Source organism: Beta vulgaris, chromosome 9 (assembly GCF_026745355.1).
Source record: "Beta vulgaris subsp. vulgaris cultivar EL10 chromosome 9, EL10.2, whole genome shotgun sequence".
Lineage (NCBI taxonomy): Eukaryota > Viridiplantae > Streptophyta > Magnoliopsida > Caryophyllales > Amaranthaceae > Beta > Beta vulgaris.
The window spans coordinates 43,418,880-43,434,578 of NC_079210.1; the positions used below are offsets into that span (position 1 = coordinate 43,418,880).

Here is a 15,699-nt window from a genome sequence, read left to right on the forward strand (position 1 = left end):
TACAAAAATGTAAAAAAAAAAATGTTTCCAACTTTTTGTCCACAATCAAAGTAATTCCAACCTGATTTGTTTTGTCTATATACAAAAAGAATTTCATCTCTCAATCTCTCATATTAAACCACCAAAATTCCCCCAGAAAATCGTCAAAAAACCAGCTACATCGGATACTAAAAACAGAACGTTCTAGAAACCTCCTCAATAGCCTTGACACGAATCGTGTTATCAATATGATTAAATCACTGTAATAATAAATTTATATACATCCATCCTCACATATAATTAGATATAATTAATTTTGCCTATTCAGAATCTATCTTATTGTAGTAACGCCTAAATTCTGAACCTTCAATCATTCTATACCCCCCACTCATATTGGCACTGTCAATGGGTATGCACAACCGAGAATTGTGTCCATGAACTCTGCCTGATATACGCTGTTTCATTTCTTCTTTCCTCCTGAAGCCACAAAACCGTCAGGAAGATCTTCTGGCCTAAGTATACAACGCCCTGGAAATAAGATGCAGCTGTTTGCATCAACAGAGCTGTGTGTATTTACTTTGGCAATTGGTAAATTGGCAAAGCAATATGGTTCACAACTCACAAGTGTAAACAGTACCATAAGAAGCTTCAGCCAATGTGATAGTCAGGAACCTCTATTTGTATGTAACTCCAACTTCCCCAATCTCCGTGGAGCGAATGCAGCTGCGCTATGTCAATTTTATGATAATTAGAATATATACTTGAGGTTCTCATCAAGCTAAAAGAAAATTAAGCAAAATTGATATGTACTCCCTTCATCCCAGTAAGTCCGTAACATTTCACAAACACAAAAAATTAAAGGGAACAGTACTATCTAATACTTTTACCATTTTTGTGATGGCAACTTAAGTGATACTATTTAGCAAGCAAACAAGGGAAGAAAACTGTGTTTAAAATGAAATTCAGTTAAGACTGTAAGTGATAGAATACCAAGTGAAAATGTCTCCCAATTCTAATTATCTTCCAGGGGAAGGGAAACTAACACCGAATTTGAATTAAAATAATAGGCAAAGAAGGCAAGCAAAGCAGGGCTTACCATAGAGAATGAGGAAGTAATAGTTAAACACTGCGTGTCATTGCCGGACGAAGCAGCTGATAACCATCTGAATCTGTAGGATATTGAAGAACATAATCAATCAGCGTCATCGCAAAGGATCTATAGATCTATACAAATATATTAAAAGGCGTTCCTATCATGGGAACGGTGTCACTTGGCACTCTTCTCAAGTAATACACATGTTTATAATCTCAATAAAAAAAATGTGTAGTTACTAGGATTTGAACACATGACCTTTGAAATGCAATGTGAGAGTTTAACCACAAATCCACTACAATATCAATGCTTAAGGTTTCAAAGTAAAACATGATAAAGTCTTATAATTATATGTAATTATAAAAACATGTAGACAAGTTTTTTGATCTTTAACCCTTTTATTAAATACCATTCTCTTACCCAAATTTCATTAAAATTGTTACTTTTATCTCAATTCCTTACAAGTTTTTTTTGAACTTATCATGTCATAACGTCCATTTTCTAATCTCGCACTAGACAAAATATTACGAAAAACTGATGGAATCAATTAAGAAATTTATTAATAATAGTTAACTGTTATTATCTGCAATTTTCCTTGTCTACATGTTTTTATAATTACATATAATGACCCGGGGCAAAATACTAGTTAACTGTTATAATGACCCGGGGCAAAATACTAGTTAACTGTTATAATGACCCGGGTCAAATGACAATTATAAATGACCCGGGGCAAAATACTAGTTAACTGTTATTATCTGCAATTTTCCTCACATAGCATCAAACTTCCAAAATGCTGGAACAATTTGTGTTACTTACCAGGTTATTTTCAGGTGTCCTCCAGTAAAATCCTTGAAACACAACAATTGCTATATTTGAAGTCAATAAAACAAAAATGCTCAAAGCATGAACTCCCACCCACTCCAATGCAAACATCAGTCTCCTGTATCCCCAAACATCAACCTACAGAGAAGCAATCAACAATATATACATTATAAAAAAAAATTGCAAAGGGTTCTGATATGATATCTATGAATTGGTAAATCTCCACTTTGTGACCTACCCATAAATAGAACAAGCAAAATACGAATCCTGCACAAGCTGAAGTAACAAGGACGTAACTGACTGTAAACAGCGATTTATTCAAGGGAATACCTGAAAGTAAGACAAATAGTGTTGAAAGATAAGCAAATAAAGAAGAGATCTTTTATTTATGTAAGCAGTAGATATGAAACAGTCCCATATGGCCATATTGATTAACCTTTATAATACAATCAAATAATTATACAAAGAAACCCTATATTGATAAGGTAGAAATTTTATGGGAAATAAAAGTTGGTAAAGGTCATATACATTCATACTCAAACCACAAAATGAGATCATAAGAAGAAAAAGAATCTCTCGAACACAATTTTATCAGCAAAGAGATAATAAAGGTGAGGGTACAATGTTAGGTAGTCAACAAACACAATGCAACATAACAGACCCCAATTTGCATTTGGTAGCATTCACAAAGTTGCATTGAATTTTTGAAACGAACACTGGGATCGAGGGTTAAATTAAATCTGTGTACCAAGACCCCAACCTCATGGTTCAGGAGTAATATGTACAGGTTGGTATAAAGTATATACTCCCGATTTCTTAATACTAAGGTCCTATACATTTGATTGGAATTAAATATCGTGTTTGATACATTTTGTCCTTTCTACCTAAGAGTTAATTTAGATACTAGCAAATTTTTTAACATAAATCTACAACAATAGAACAGAAAAATCATATACAATTTTCACATATTTGACCCGATTACCAAAAAACCATATTCAAGATGTGGTGGCGATGCAGACTTAAGTAAAGATTAAAAAAAAAAAAAAAAAAAAACTGGCCATTCAAAGTGAGACGTACCCATGAAGACAAGGTATAGTCCAAGAATAAAAGTGAACGATGAAAGCATGGACCATCTATGCAGCCGTTCCTTGTGATCCTGCAAAAACCTCACTGTTAATTTTGCATAAAAGAGGTGATTCATACTTCTCAAGTCAGAGAAAAATTAATCATTAACAATCTATGTATATCTTCTTGAGTTCCCCCTATGTCACCCTCAACTTCTTATTACCCGTGTGCAACTAAAAAACATACTTACCAGCCGTTTCCTTACTGAAGAAAAAAGAAAAAAAAGAAGCTGAAGCCTAGTGAGCTCTACTTATTCCGGTAAATGACATAATATGGTAGTTTCATCAAATGGTAACTTAATTCTCTCCCCCTTTCCTCGCCAATCCCACTATTACAATCATCAAAACCAAGAAAAGCCAAGCCCCACATCCCTCCATCAAATACTTGTATTTCTTGGTCACGGCTGAAGAGAGGAAATATACAATTCAATAAATCAACTGCATGTACTACATATACAAAAATCATTTGTGTTATTCATACTGCCACCTGTTTCTCCCTCGCACTTGGTAGCAGTAGAATACATTGCTAAGCACACTAAATTTCATGAATATATGAGCAATGCAGCCATCTTTCTAAGTGAGAGGTAGTTGGTGTTACCAGCCCCTCTTGTTTTTTACTGTTATTTTTATGTGTGTGAGAGTGTGTCATATCAGCCAGTAAATTGGTTTGAGTTCTGAATTCTGACCTGTGTTTGTACAAGAATGTGACCAAACTGGAGTCCAATAATGCAGGTCACAGCAGCAGTGAGAGAACTGTCATAACAAAATAACAAGTTAATTAAACATAATCAAGCACTAGAAAAGAACAACAATTTTTTTGGAGATTTAGTACACAGTGAAACAATACTTCAATAATTATCAGTAATTTTGAAAAATTCTAATGGAAGATAAGTTCTTCAATGAGAAAACTGTACATGAACTCAGAATATCATTCAAATATGTTGTAAAAATTAAAGATCTCATTTCCGAAAAAACCAAGTCAAGACACAGCAAATAGAGGGACTACAGAAGGGCCCAATACACCAGAGAAAATTGCTCCTACAGACATGTATATTGAATTTCATTATCAGATGCAATATGGCTTCCACTTGAAAAAGTTGACTGTTATTTCAAATAAATCTAGACCATCCATGTTGGACACCTACTATTTCAATCTACTATTATAACTTATATAGTCTAATTAACTTGACGGTTATGAGGTGATCATTTCCTCGCTGTATCAGAGGGAAGTTAAAATTTTCAATATATATACATCGGGCGAGATCATATGAGAATGAATCTCAACCACACGATTGGATTAGAGTTACAACACTTGTTCATTAGAGTTATACCCTCTTAAAAAATTTTGAGCCCAAATTTTTTTTTTCTTTCTAATATTCATTTTTTGGAGTTACATCACTTATTCATAAGAGTTATAGCGCGTAAAAGTCATTCTCATTTCTCATGTAAGTTTGCATTCTCATATGAACTCATATATATATATATATATATATATATATATATATATATATATATAGTACAGAGCACAAAGAGTGTCATATCATAATTTATAAGTAGTTTGAAGATAAATAGATATGATTTTACAGTAAAAATAAAATTAATTACTCCATCCAAATTTAATTGCTACAAAATACAGATGCAATTTTGGAATATTCCAATTTAGTTGCAAAATATATTTTTTGGTAAATTTTCTATGTACAATTTTCTTTAGTTGGGCCTCATACTCACACACTCACTCTTTCGATCTACCTTTTTACTTTCCCTTAAAAATTAGGACAAAATCAGGAAGCAGGGAATTAGCTTTTAACATAAACTTCATAAATATTATACTAGTACGATTGGAAATAGAAATAGCTTGATGAATGCTTTTAAACAAGGTCCATTTGTAATATAATTATACTTTAAGTGATTCATTCATCTCCCTCAAATTTAGAACTAATAGAATTATTATATAAAAGGTTTTAATCAACTAATTAGAAAGCGCTGAATATTAACTAGGACACTGATTATTTTAGAATTTCAATGGGATTTTGACTTTATCCTAATACCAGCTAGAATTTTTGTAGAGATGATGCTCCAGTTCACTTTTAGATCTAACATACGAGTATAATTACTTTTAGACCACGTCAAATAGATAAAATATAAGTAAGAGTAATCAAGGATGAAATTTTACCACTGCAGAGAAATAAAATGAGTGGAAAATAATGTATATTTACCCCAATATTCCTTCTGGATCAAAAGGAGCATGGCACCATGAAGGTGAAGTTTCAGGTACTAGGCCATCCTTGGATTTATTACATACCTGCGGTCAAAGAAAGATTACAATCATAAATATAAACAGAAGGACATATAGTGATTCAATCAGTTAAATAAACTACGAAAACGAGTTGCATGAATTTCAGAAGGTACCTTCAAGTTTTTAAAAGAAGGCTTCATATAGAGATGATTAATACCAAGAAAATAGCGATCAATCATTCCAGCTGAGTTGCAGGCAGGGCCAATGCTACCTCTTGACCCACATTTCATCTAAAAAAATTAAAATAAGGAATCTCAGATCGATGATACAATTCCCATATAGAGCCAGGTGTTTCATCACAATGAGGATGATATGCATATGTAAGAGTAACCAAGGACGGAATATTACTATAACAGAACTCTAATTATGAAAGTATGATCAGGACGAATTTCAATACATAAATACAATTTGACCAGCAATGATGTATATTTGCCATTCTGAAGTTGAAAATCTTCTACGATAAATCTTCCAAAATGATTTACCATACTGGACCAAAATCCACTCCAGATCAATAATGCAATTATTTTTCCTTTTAAAGACCCTAATGGACCAACATCTCTTACCAGTCAACCAATCTAGCTTGGCAGGTTAGGAGAGAGGGGGAAGGGATAACCCCAAAGGGTCACTAGTGGGTTCGGTCCCATGAATTCAAGGTCAAAAGAAACATCTCTACCGCTAAAACAAGTACTCTGATTAACATAATGCATATAGACACACTCCGAGCGGCAGTTATTAAGGTCTGAATTTACAGATGCACGGTAGCTCATTCTTTTAATTTTAGCAAAGAGACACCAAATAAGAAAAAAAGAGATTTAAAAACACTCACCTTGTAGACATCGGTACCATTTACAGCAGGCACAGATGAACCAGAGTTTGACATACTCACTTCCCAATCAGGAACATATAAACCATACAGGAGTCCAATGTATATGGAGGACAAAAGCAAAGTGACACACCTGCACAACAAAATTATATTAGCACAAGTTGTTAGCTGCAATGAATTTATATTCAACTAAAAAGTTTAAATCCAATTAACTCCCAGACTGTCCAGAAGATTCAGTAAAAAGGAGTTCCCCACTGTAACAAAGCATATTATTCTTCACAAACTAAATTCAGATTCTCTCAGACTCACAAACAAAAATCAGATATAATCAACTCCAATTTTTTGAATTTGGTAGATATGTGTATTACATAGTATACAATTTGCATAAGTAGGTTCTATGCTTCCATCACAAGGGTGAAGCAACAATGATAAGAGTTCGATTGAATCTGTAGATATATTCTTCAGAAAGATGCGAATTTCTCTGGCTTCATTCAAGAATTTACTCCACTTAAGTTGTAGAATTAGCCCTCCTAGGTTTTTTGGCTTCTGTATTGAAACACAATTTTTGTCACTAAGCTTTACTCTTCTTTCCCTTATGTAAAATTACAAGAGCACTTGCTAAAATCACACTTAAGGTCCTACTTACAAAAATAGAGCACACCAGCTCCCATACCACTAAAAGCAAGAGTGATTAGAAAGTGAATACACTAGAAAGGGGCAAGGCATTATAAAAATTGAGAAACGACCTAGGCAGCTCAAGATATTGAATTGATAGCAACTGTGGTATAGCTTCAGATAACCAAATATATACTATGGATTCAAAGTTTTTTTACCACTGCCAAAAGTAGCTTCTAACAATTCTGAACTTTCTCCAATTTTGACATGGAAGCCAAATTTCACATAATGCAGCAGCTAGGTACGCAATAGATATCCGCTGAACAAATGACAAAAAGAAACACAATCAATTCAAAGTTTTAAATACACAAAATTCCAAAGATATAAGTTAAGTCTATAACATGGATGCTCAATCTCCTATTTTCTGCCCTAACAACGGGAGCTTAACCAAACTACTACGTATTTGACCTAACAAGTCTAATTACATAATTCTCAAAAACCAGAGACTTCTTCTCGTAAATTTAACAAACCTGCAAGATTCCCATCCAGCGTATTCTCATAATATCAACACCGTATGTCAAGGACTTGGCACCATGAAGATAACCACCTGAGATACATTCAAGAACAATTACATCTTTGCTGATTTATTGTTACAACATGGCTATACATAAAACCTAAGCATTAAGTCCCTGTTCTTTTGGACTTATTTTCAATTCAGTTTAGACGCTCTCATGTTCAACTTCCTAGCAGTTCAGTTGAGTTTCTTGCCATATGGGGCCTAAGTAGTAAGTCTAGTAACTCATGATTTGAGGAGAACATTCAATGAAGGACAATATAGATGGTCAATAGTCAACACAAGTGCAAAACCATAACTAAAAGACAAAAATAACTTATTGGTACATACGGTAAATATTTTTCCTACATAATGCATTGCTATCATTAATCATTTATCAAAGACTAGTCTACAATAAAATGTCTGACGATATTCCAGCAACATATACAGTCAAAACTCAAAACTACTTGAAAAGAACAAACATAAACAACTTTCGGTTGACCTCAAAGGCTAAAAGTCTAAATTTAAAGCGTGATTCCAAAAAGTTTTTTAGCCTATATAATAAGCAACAATAACTTGTCTTCTGCAATTTGAGCTTAAAAATCCATACTTCCAATCAAAAAAAACGCATTTAATGAAGTAGGTTCGGTGTTCTGCTTGTAATAGTACAATCATAATTAAATTGAATAAAAAGTGGTGCGCCAGATATATATAATTTACCAAAAAAAAGATATATATATACTATTATACAGTACATACCTTGAAGAAAAACACCTAAAATAAATAATTTCATAGCTCTTAATGTTGCCTTCTTTGTCGCATCCATACGGTCCCCAACTTTCTGATATACAACCAAAAAATTTCAATACTACAATAAGATCCAATTCAACTTTGCTATAGTAAATTATTATATTTACAAATAAAAAACTAAATTAACATAAAATATATATACTTCATGTGTTCTTAAAAGAGTGTTCTTAAAAAAGAGAGACGTGTTTCACTTATTTAAGAATCGACAATCGTCGAGAAATATATAAGAAATAGAAAGAGAGTTACCTTGTAAGCAATGGCAAGAGAAAGTCCGGCGATGAAGAGAAAGAAAGGCATGACAAAATCGGCTAAATGCAATCCATTCCAAGGCGCATGAGATATAGAAGGAAATATTGGACCTCCATAATCAACCACCATCATCAGCTGAATTTACATAAAAGGAAATAATTGACATTAACCTTTTTTTTCCAGATAACACAAAAAAGATCGTGAAATTGTACATAACTAGTAAATGACAAATCTAAAAAATTCGTTTTTTTCCGACGGATAATTCCAGAAATAACAACAAAATACGCCAAATCAAAACAATTGACAAACTAAACTTTTTCATCATCTTTTGTTCATCGATCAAATTCTACAGTACTAGGTAAAACAAAATCATTAATCTCATTGTATCGAAACAACAAAAAAGAAAACCGACAAAAATCAAGAAATTCGAGGACAAAATTTCAAGAAACGCAGAATCCAAAAAGCGATCAAACAATGCAGAAACATACAACGACGCAAAGACCGCGAAAAACGTCGAGAGAAGCGACGCGCGAGGTTTTAGATTTTCCGGCGACATTCATCGGAGTAGGAGCAAGCGTAGAAGGTAAAGACGGAGGTTGTTCGACGTCGTTATGTAACGGCGTGTATTCCGCCATTAAAATCGAAGGTTTGAGGAGAGAGAAAGAGGAGGAGGAGAGAGAAAAAAGGGGGGAAATCAAGGGAGGAGAGAGAAAGTAGGAGAGTAGAGTGAGAGAAGATGGAAGATGATATAAAAAGAGAGCGAGATGCGTGTAACTGGCGATTGGGAATATTACGGGATGGATACTGTAGTTGTAGACTTGTTTTGTTTTGTAAGGATGTTTTTTTTGTTGATACGGATCTTTTTAAAGTAGGAGATTAGATTTTAATTATATGAGTTAAATTAGGAAAATCAGGATTTGTAGTGTGATGAAAGAGGGTTTAATGATAAAATTATTTTGAAGAAAATAAGATATTATCTGAGAAAATTTTTAAAGGAGTATTGATGTTAATAAAATAAAATAAAAGAGGAGCATTAATTAATATCTCCAAAAAGAAAGAGAGAAAATTATAGTACTTGTATATCTTGGTATTTTGTGGAGGGAGTTGAGAAGTTCTTTTCTTAAATGTGTGTTGTGCGTGTCTTTTTTTTTTTTGAGTGGTGGAAGTGGAAGCCATGTTGAGCTCTAGCTTTCGATTCATTATCCTTGAGAGGATGGAGATGGAAAGGTGGGAAATTGTTTTCACATTGCTATTTAATTTTTTATGGGTGAAATTTATTATTATGTACAATTACGTATTTCGGTAGATTGTTTTTCGTTTATAATTTAAAAGAATATATACTAAATTCTTCCTTCGTAAGCAAAGCTAAGGGAGAATTTGTGGATGGAGGTGAATTCAGAAAAATGGTGGTCAATTCTATTAGCCTTAGGGATGGGAACACTAAGGATTCGAGACGTAAATGAATTTGTAAGGTGGATGCCAAGGTTATCAAAGTTCCATTGTCATTTAGGGAAAGATCACTAACCTTTTTCTTCGAATCCTCCGATCCCATGAAAGGGGTCCATGATAAGACCGCGTATGGGACCAAGGTCGAGCCATTCATCATTAAGCAAGGAGATGGTAGTTCCATCTCCAATTATCCAGGCACAACTCTTAACAAGAAAGGGCCACCATGGCCAATGCTACGCCATGTCGCCATACATGAGACCCTTTATGAAAGGAAATGACCTTGTGGGTAAGCAAATATTCGGATTCAATGCATTATTTTGCTAAGGTATTCGAACCTTGACTAATTTTCCAGCCCACCTTAGCTATGAAAGCTTTGTTTATAAATCTATGGTTTGAGTACCTAAGCCTAATAGATGCTTAGAAAGATATGTCATTTCCTTTGAGACTAGATAGAGTTTTCTTTTCTCATCATGACCCTAAAAGGACATTAGAATAGATCTTATCCAAATCATCAGGGTAGCTATATGGAGGAAAGTGGCTTGCATATAGTGAGTCGGGATAATGTTGAGGGTTGAAACAATAAGAGAATAACGACCAGCTTTAGACAAGTTTTTATTTTAGGAGGCCAATCTACTTCTCACTTTACCACCACAAATAGGATATCGTTCCACCTTGGTCTTTTATGGGAAAGCGAAAGACCTATGTATAAACCTAAATTAGGAGATTCCTTAATACGAGGGTTTCCTGGAATAAGTTCATGAGGTTGATGGAGGTATTGAGAGAAAAGACAAGGCAACTCTTATCCTCATTAGTTTTTTTTACCAAGAATATCGCATAAATTTTCAGAATTTGCCCAGCCGAGAAAGAAATCTCCCATCTACTTTGCCAAAAAGGAGAAGGTCATTAACAAACAAGAGGTGAAAAATCGGAACTTTCTTCTTCCTACACAGAAATGAGTGCATGTTTTTGTTTTTATCCAGACAAACTTTATTAATTAATGAGGAGAGGAAATCCAAGATTAAAGATGAGATGAGATCTCATTGTCTAATTATCCCTCTTGAGTGTTGGAAGGACTCCGATCTTCTCCCATTATAGAGCATGGAGGAGGATGCAGTAGTCATACAACTCAGGGTGAGATTAATATAGTGTACATCAATAAGGTGATCTACTAGACACACCCTCACAAAACTTCACGTAAGCTTTTCCAAGTTCTATTTTAACCACAAACTACCCTGCCTTTCCTTTCTTCTTATTCATTCAATGTAACACTTTCGAAGCTATATACCACTAAACTGATATCCGTCCTCCTTCCCCTTATGAAGCTGTTTTGATTTCGGAAAATCCAAGATGGGAGTAACGGTTTTAGGCATTGGACAAGAATTTTCGTGACAACTTTGAAGATAGTGTTACATAGGCTAATGGGGCGAAATTGACGAACAATTTCAAGGGAATTTACTTTGGGAGTCAATCAATTTAGGGCTTGACACGGGTTCGGGGAAATTTTTTTCTTGACAAACCATTCTTGGATATTAACACTGATTTTCTCTCGGACAACGTGCAAATTATGTAGAAAGAAATACAAACCCGTCTTATCATATGTTCTCCTTGTATTTTTATATATTCTTTTAAATTATAAAGAAATACAATAACGAAAGGTATCAAACAAACCCTAAGTAATTTCTATTATATTCTTTTAATATTTTTTGAGAAAGCATTACATATTTATGTGACATTTGCTTCTTCTTTTTTTATGAAACATATATAGTAAGTTTTATTGTTTGTCAACATATATGGGTCTACATGCACCGAGACTATCTATTTACTTATTAGTTTGATCATCTCAAACTCTCCCATATAAGTTAAAAAAATAACTCTGGATATACGTAAACCTATATGTAATTGAAAAGAGTGGATTCTATCTGAAAAAAGAGAGTTTTCATATGCATTTATTTATTTCAAAATGATTTGTATTTTATGATATTATCTAAAAGGAAATTAGTGGAGATTGATACATTTACCACTAAAGATTAATAATTAATTTTATGATAAGTTAGATATCCACTTTGTTCTCCTCAATTTATTTTTGCTTAACTTAAATTATTTTTTCTTAAGGCTCAGTTCTATTCTACTTATTTTTGCTTAAATAATTTACTCTCTATTTAACTTAACTTTTTTTTGCTAAACTTAATTTCTTTTTTTGTTTAACTCATTGTTATTTAACTTATTTTGTTGAATTTAATTTTTTTTTTTTTTTGCTGAATTTAACTTACTTTAGCTGAACTTATTGTTATTGAACTTATTTTTGCTGAACTTATTTTTACTAAACTTACTTATGCTGAAACTTAGAGTAAATTCTTGTTGAACTAAACTTATTTTAGCTGAATAAAACTTATTTTTGCTAAAATTAACGTATTTTTGCTGAATTAAACTTTTTTTCACTTAAAATTATTTTAATAAGATGAGGAGAACATAAACTAGCTTAACTTATTTTTGTTGAACTTAACTTATCTTTGGTTAACTTGACTTCTTTTTGTTGTATTTATTAGTATTATTAAGCTTCTTTTTTATTTTTTTTTTAACTTGGTTTTGCTGATTTTAACTTATTTTTTTTAATTTATTTTTGCTGAACTTAACGTATTTTGTTGAACTTAACTTATTACTGAATTGAACTTATTTTTACAGAACTTATTTATCTTGAAGAATTTATTTTTAGTGAAACTTATTGTAATAAGTTGAGGAGAACATAGCGTTAGACTTTTTTTTTTTGAAAGGAAACAACCAATATATTGGTCAAGTGCTAAAACATCCGAAAGTACATAGGGGAAAATCTCCAAAGGACAGTGATTTTCCCAGACATGTTCTACTCCAAAAGGGACTAACTTGGCAAGATGGAGGCTGACAAAATTCCCACTTCTCTTGACATGAGACCAGACTACGGAATTGAAATAACAACTAAAAGAAAAAATATCCTCCAACACATGATCAAAATCAGAATTAAAAACTACTTCTCTAGATAAAGGGTTAACAAGCACTTGACTATCAGACTTGATAAGTCATATTTATACATAGTTTTTAGGTGCATTTAGGTTGCATTTTAGAGCATTTAGTTTCATATTTAGGTTCATTATTGCATTGTATTCTTAAGTTATGCTTTTGTACTTCTATTCGGTATGTTTTCTTGTTTTTGATGAATTTCAGGCATTGAGGACGTATTTGGTGTATGATTAGCTAAACTTGAGAATTAGGAGCACTTGGAAAGAAGCTACAATGTATAAGGATTGTATGGATATGTCATAGTACGAGTTTGAGCAAAAACGAAGCGGAAAATCATTAGAAGAAATGTGAAAAAGGAGTCACGTCTACTCTTCTGATCATAACTTTTGATGTGCTCCTTAAAATCAAGTAATTCCAGAAGATTTGGAAACTTGACTCGAAGAGCTTTCCAACGATAGGTGGAGAACTTCATGTCCTTGACATTTGGAGGTGTTTGACAATAAATCATTAATAGGTGGCACGCCCCAGGTGGAATCATCTCTAATATGCATTCTTCACTACTTCTCTAGATCATAACTATTCATTGTTCGAGAATAACCACCACCAAAAGTGCTTGACATTTGGAGGTGTTTCCATATCCAATATCTCCATCCACGCCATATGAAAAGCATCAATATCTCCCCCCTTATCGAGCATATAGGTAGTTTTGGTGGAATAGAGACCATCCTTAGAGTATGTCCATGTAAGAGAGTTATTGAGGCCTCTCAAACATAGCGTTGGACTATTAACAATGAATAGTGAATAGTGATATTTATTTACAGTGGAGTAGTAGGCTAGTAGCCTAATAGGTAATGTACCATATGATAAACAAAGTTTATTCCGAAACAAGTTGATCACGATATTTATGACCGGGGATTGTCGTCTCATGACAATGGACGAGTATACTTTGTGCATACATGTTACTATTACGACTTCAGAAGATGAACAAAATTTTCTTTCCTAGTTGTCAATTGTTTAAAAAAAACAAGTGGACTCATATACGATTCAGTTTCTAAGTCGTTGACCGTCTCTTATGGCATACTTAATTACTCTTATATTATAATCTCCTTTAGGGCTAAGTCAGATCAAAGAAGCAGCGTTTCGTTTTCTGCTCATTCATACTATATTTATAGATCGCCTTGTAAAGAATAAGTCTCTTCCTTTTGAAAATCTTTACTAATTTTAAATTTTCATATGAATAATCTGAACGTTGAACAATTTATACGGATATATTAAAAAGTGTGTGAAATAAAGTTTATATGTCACGTGGTACTTCCCTCAAATTTTTAATGCAAATGTTGTATGTGTATGTGTACTCCTCGCTTTTTAAAAAAACGTGTAAGTGCAAGATATCGAATACATGACCTTTAAAATGAAAAGTAAGAGTTTAACCATCAATACACTATGACTTTGTTGTCTAATGTTTCAAATAATAAAAATGGCGAGGTCTTGTAATAATTATAATTAAGTAAAAAGACTTAAACGACTATATACATCTCTAGCACTCTCATTACGTAACTTACAAAAGAATGTTGATGTCATATTCTCTTACCACAATTTCTTTTAAGGTATTGTTTTCAAACTCAAACCTTTCATTTTTTTTTTTACTTATTACGTCGTGACGTGAATTTTTCAATTTATTAATGGACAAAAATACGAAAAATAGCAAGATAAATTATGAAATTAAAAATAATAACATATTTGTTTATTGTAACTAACCCAAGGCATCGCTCAGGCACAAAAAACTAATTTTCATGGAATAAGAGATCCTGTTTGGCACTAGAAAGTTCAAAACAGTTCAAAAACATTAGATAAAATTTCATATTAAGTAGAGAAGTCAAGAAAAGTTCATGGAAGTTAATATCATTTCAAAAACTTCAAAAAATAAAATTAAAAAAAGTTCTCAAAATTCCGAAAAAATTATGAAAAGATCTCAAGAGTTCACATAAAATAAAACTAGAATTTTTTGCACGCGATGCGTGCTTGAATTTTTTTCGACACAGAAACTCGATTTTACTCGGCATAAGAGTCAAAATTTGAACATTAGACATATGAAGTATAATTGTTTTTAGTTGCAAAATTTGATTGGTTTAGTTCCTGTCACTTAAGTCTCTCACCATTATTTTTGTCTTTTTTTTTACTTTTCAAAGTTAAATTCTATGAACAAAATAGAAATTTTATTGAATTTCTTTATAATTTCTAATATTATAATTTTTTAGTTGACTTTTGAATTAAGTACAATACTAACTTCTAAATTCTAAACACTATAAAAAAGTAAATAATTTTTTTCCTTGTCTAACTTCTAAATTCTGATTTCACTATAAATATACCTCTATTTTTATCATGACCCACCATTAATTGTGAATTGTTCTTGAGAATAGTGATTTGTACGTAAATTTTTGTAAACGTTTTTGTATGTATTGACGTTCTAGGTTATTAGTTTTAGTTTGTATGTTAATTTTAAGTTTTAATAAAGTTTTCCAATTATTTAACGTGATTTTCTCAATTGTATGAGTGATTTGTAAAGTTTCTTCTTTTAAGTGATTTGTGAGTGAGTGTTGTAAATTAAATTTCGGTAGGTTTCTTTGAGTGTCGATTCTGATTTTGACATTTCTTTTGTAATTTAGAAAGGGAAGGGGGCAAAATAGGCATTTCAAAAGAGGACACCATTGCTCCTCCCTTCCCTTATATAATAGAGATAAGTTCGTAACATATAAGTTGAGAAAACAAACTCTTATTTTAACTATACACATGTCTGTTTTATGAAGGATGTCTTTCCATAATGATCCTGAATGATATATAACTGGTTTAACTAATTTTTCCCTCCTTCATGTCTCTCAGTACTACTAGATT

General features: G+C 32.5%; 1 protein-coding gene across 4 annotated transcripts; it reads right to left on the reverse strand.

The window, feature by feature from the left end:
* Positions 1-204: 204 nt before the first annotated feature.
* LOC104903912 (uncharacterized) lies at positions 205-9,279 on the reverse strand. 4 transcript variants are annotated; one of them, XR_007270069.2, is made up of 15 exons: positions 8,853-9,279; positions 8,362-8,499; positions 8,065-8,146; positions 7,283-7,359; positions 6,971-7,071; positions 6,141-6,270; positions 5,428-5,544; positions 5,235-5,320; positions 3,705-3,771; positions 2,972-3,050; positions 2,133-2,224; positions 1,889-2,032; positions 1,076-1,148; positions 617-707; positions 205-507 (listed from the first exon to the last, which is right to left on the reverse strand). XR_007270069.2 is itself a non-coding variant. In XM_010692055.4 (14 exons), the coding sequence occupies exons 1-13, from the start codon at positions 8,997-8,999 to the stop codon at positions 1,113-1,115; spliced, it is 1,296 nt and encodes a 431-aa protein (XP_010690357.2). In that variant the 5' UTR covers positions 9,000-9,279; the 3' UTR covers positions 205-707; positions 1,076-1,112. The 4 variants fall into 4 exon arrangements, 2 of the variants coding, with proteins under 2 accessions (XP_010690357.2, XP_010690356.2); XR_791546.4 differs by having other exon boundaries at positions 617-702; positions 8,853-9,276; XM_010692055.4 differs by having other exon boundaries at positions 205-707.
* Between the last annotated feature and the right edge of the window lie 6,420 nt (positions 9,280-15,699).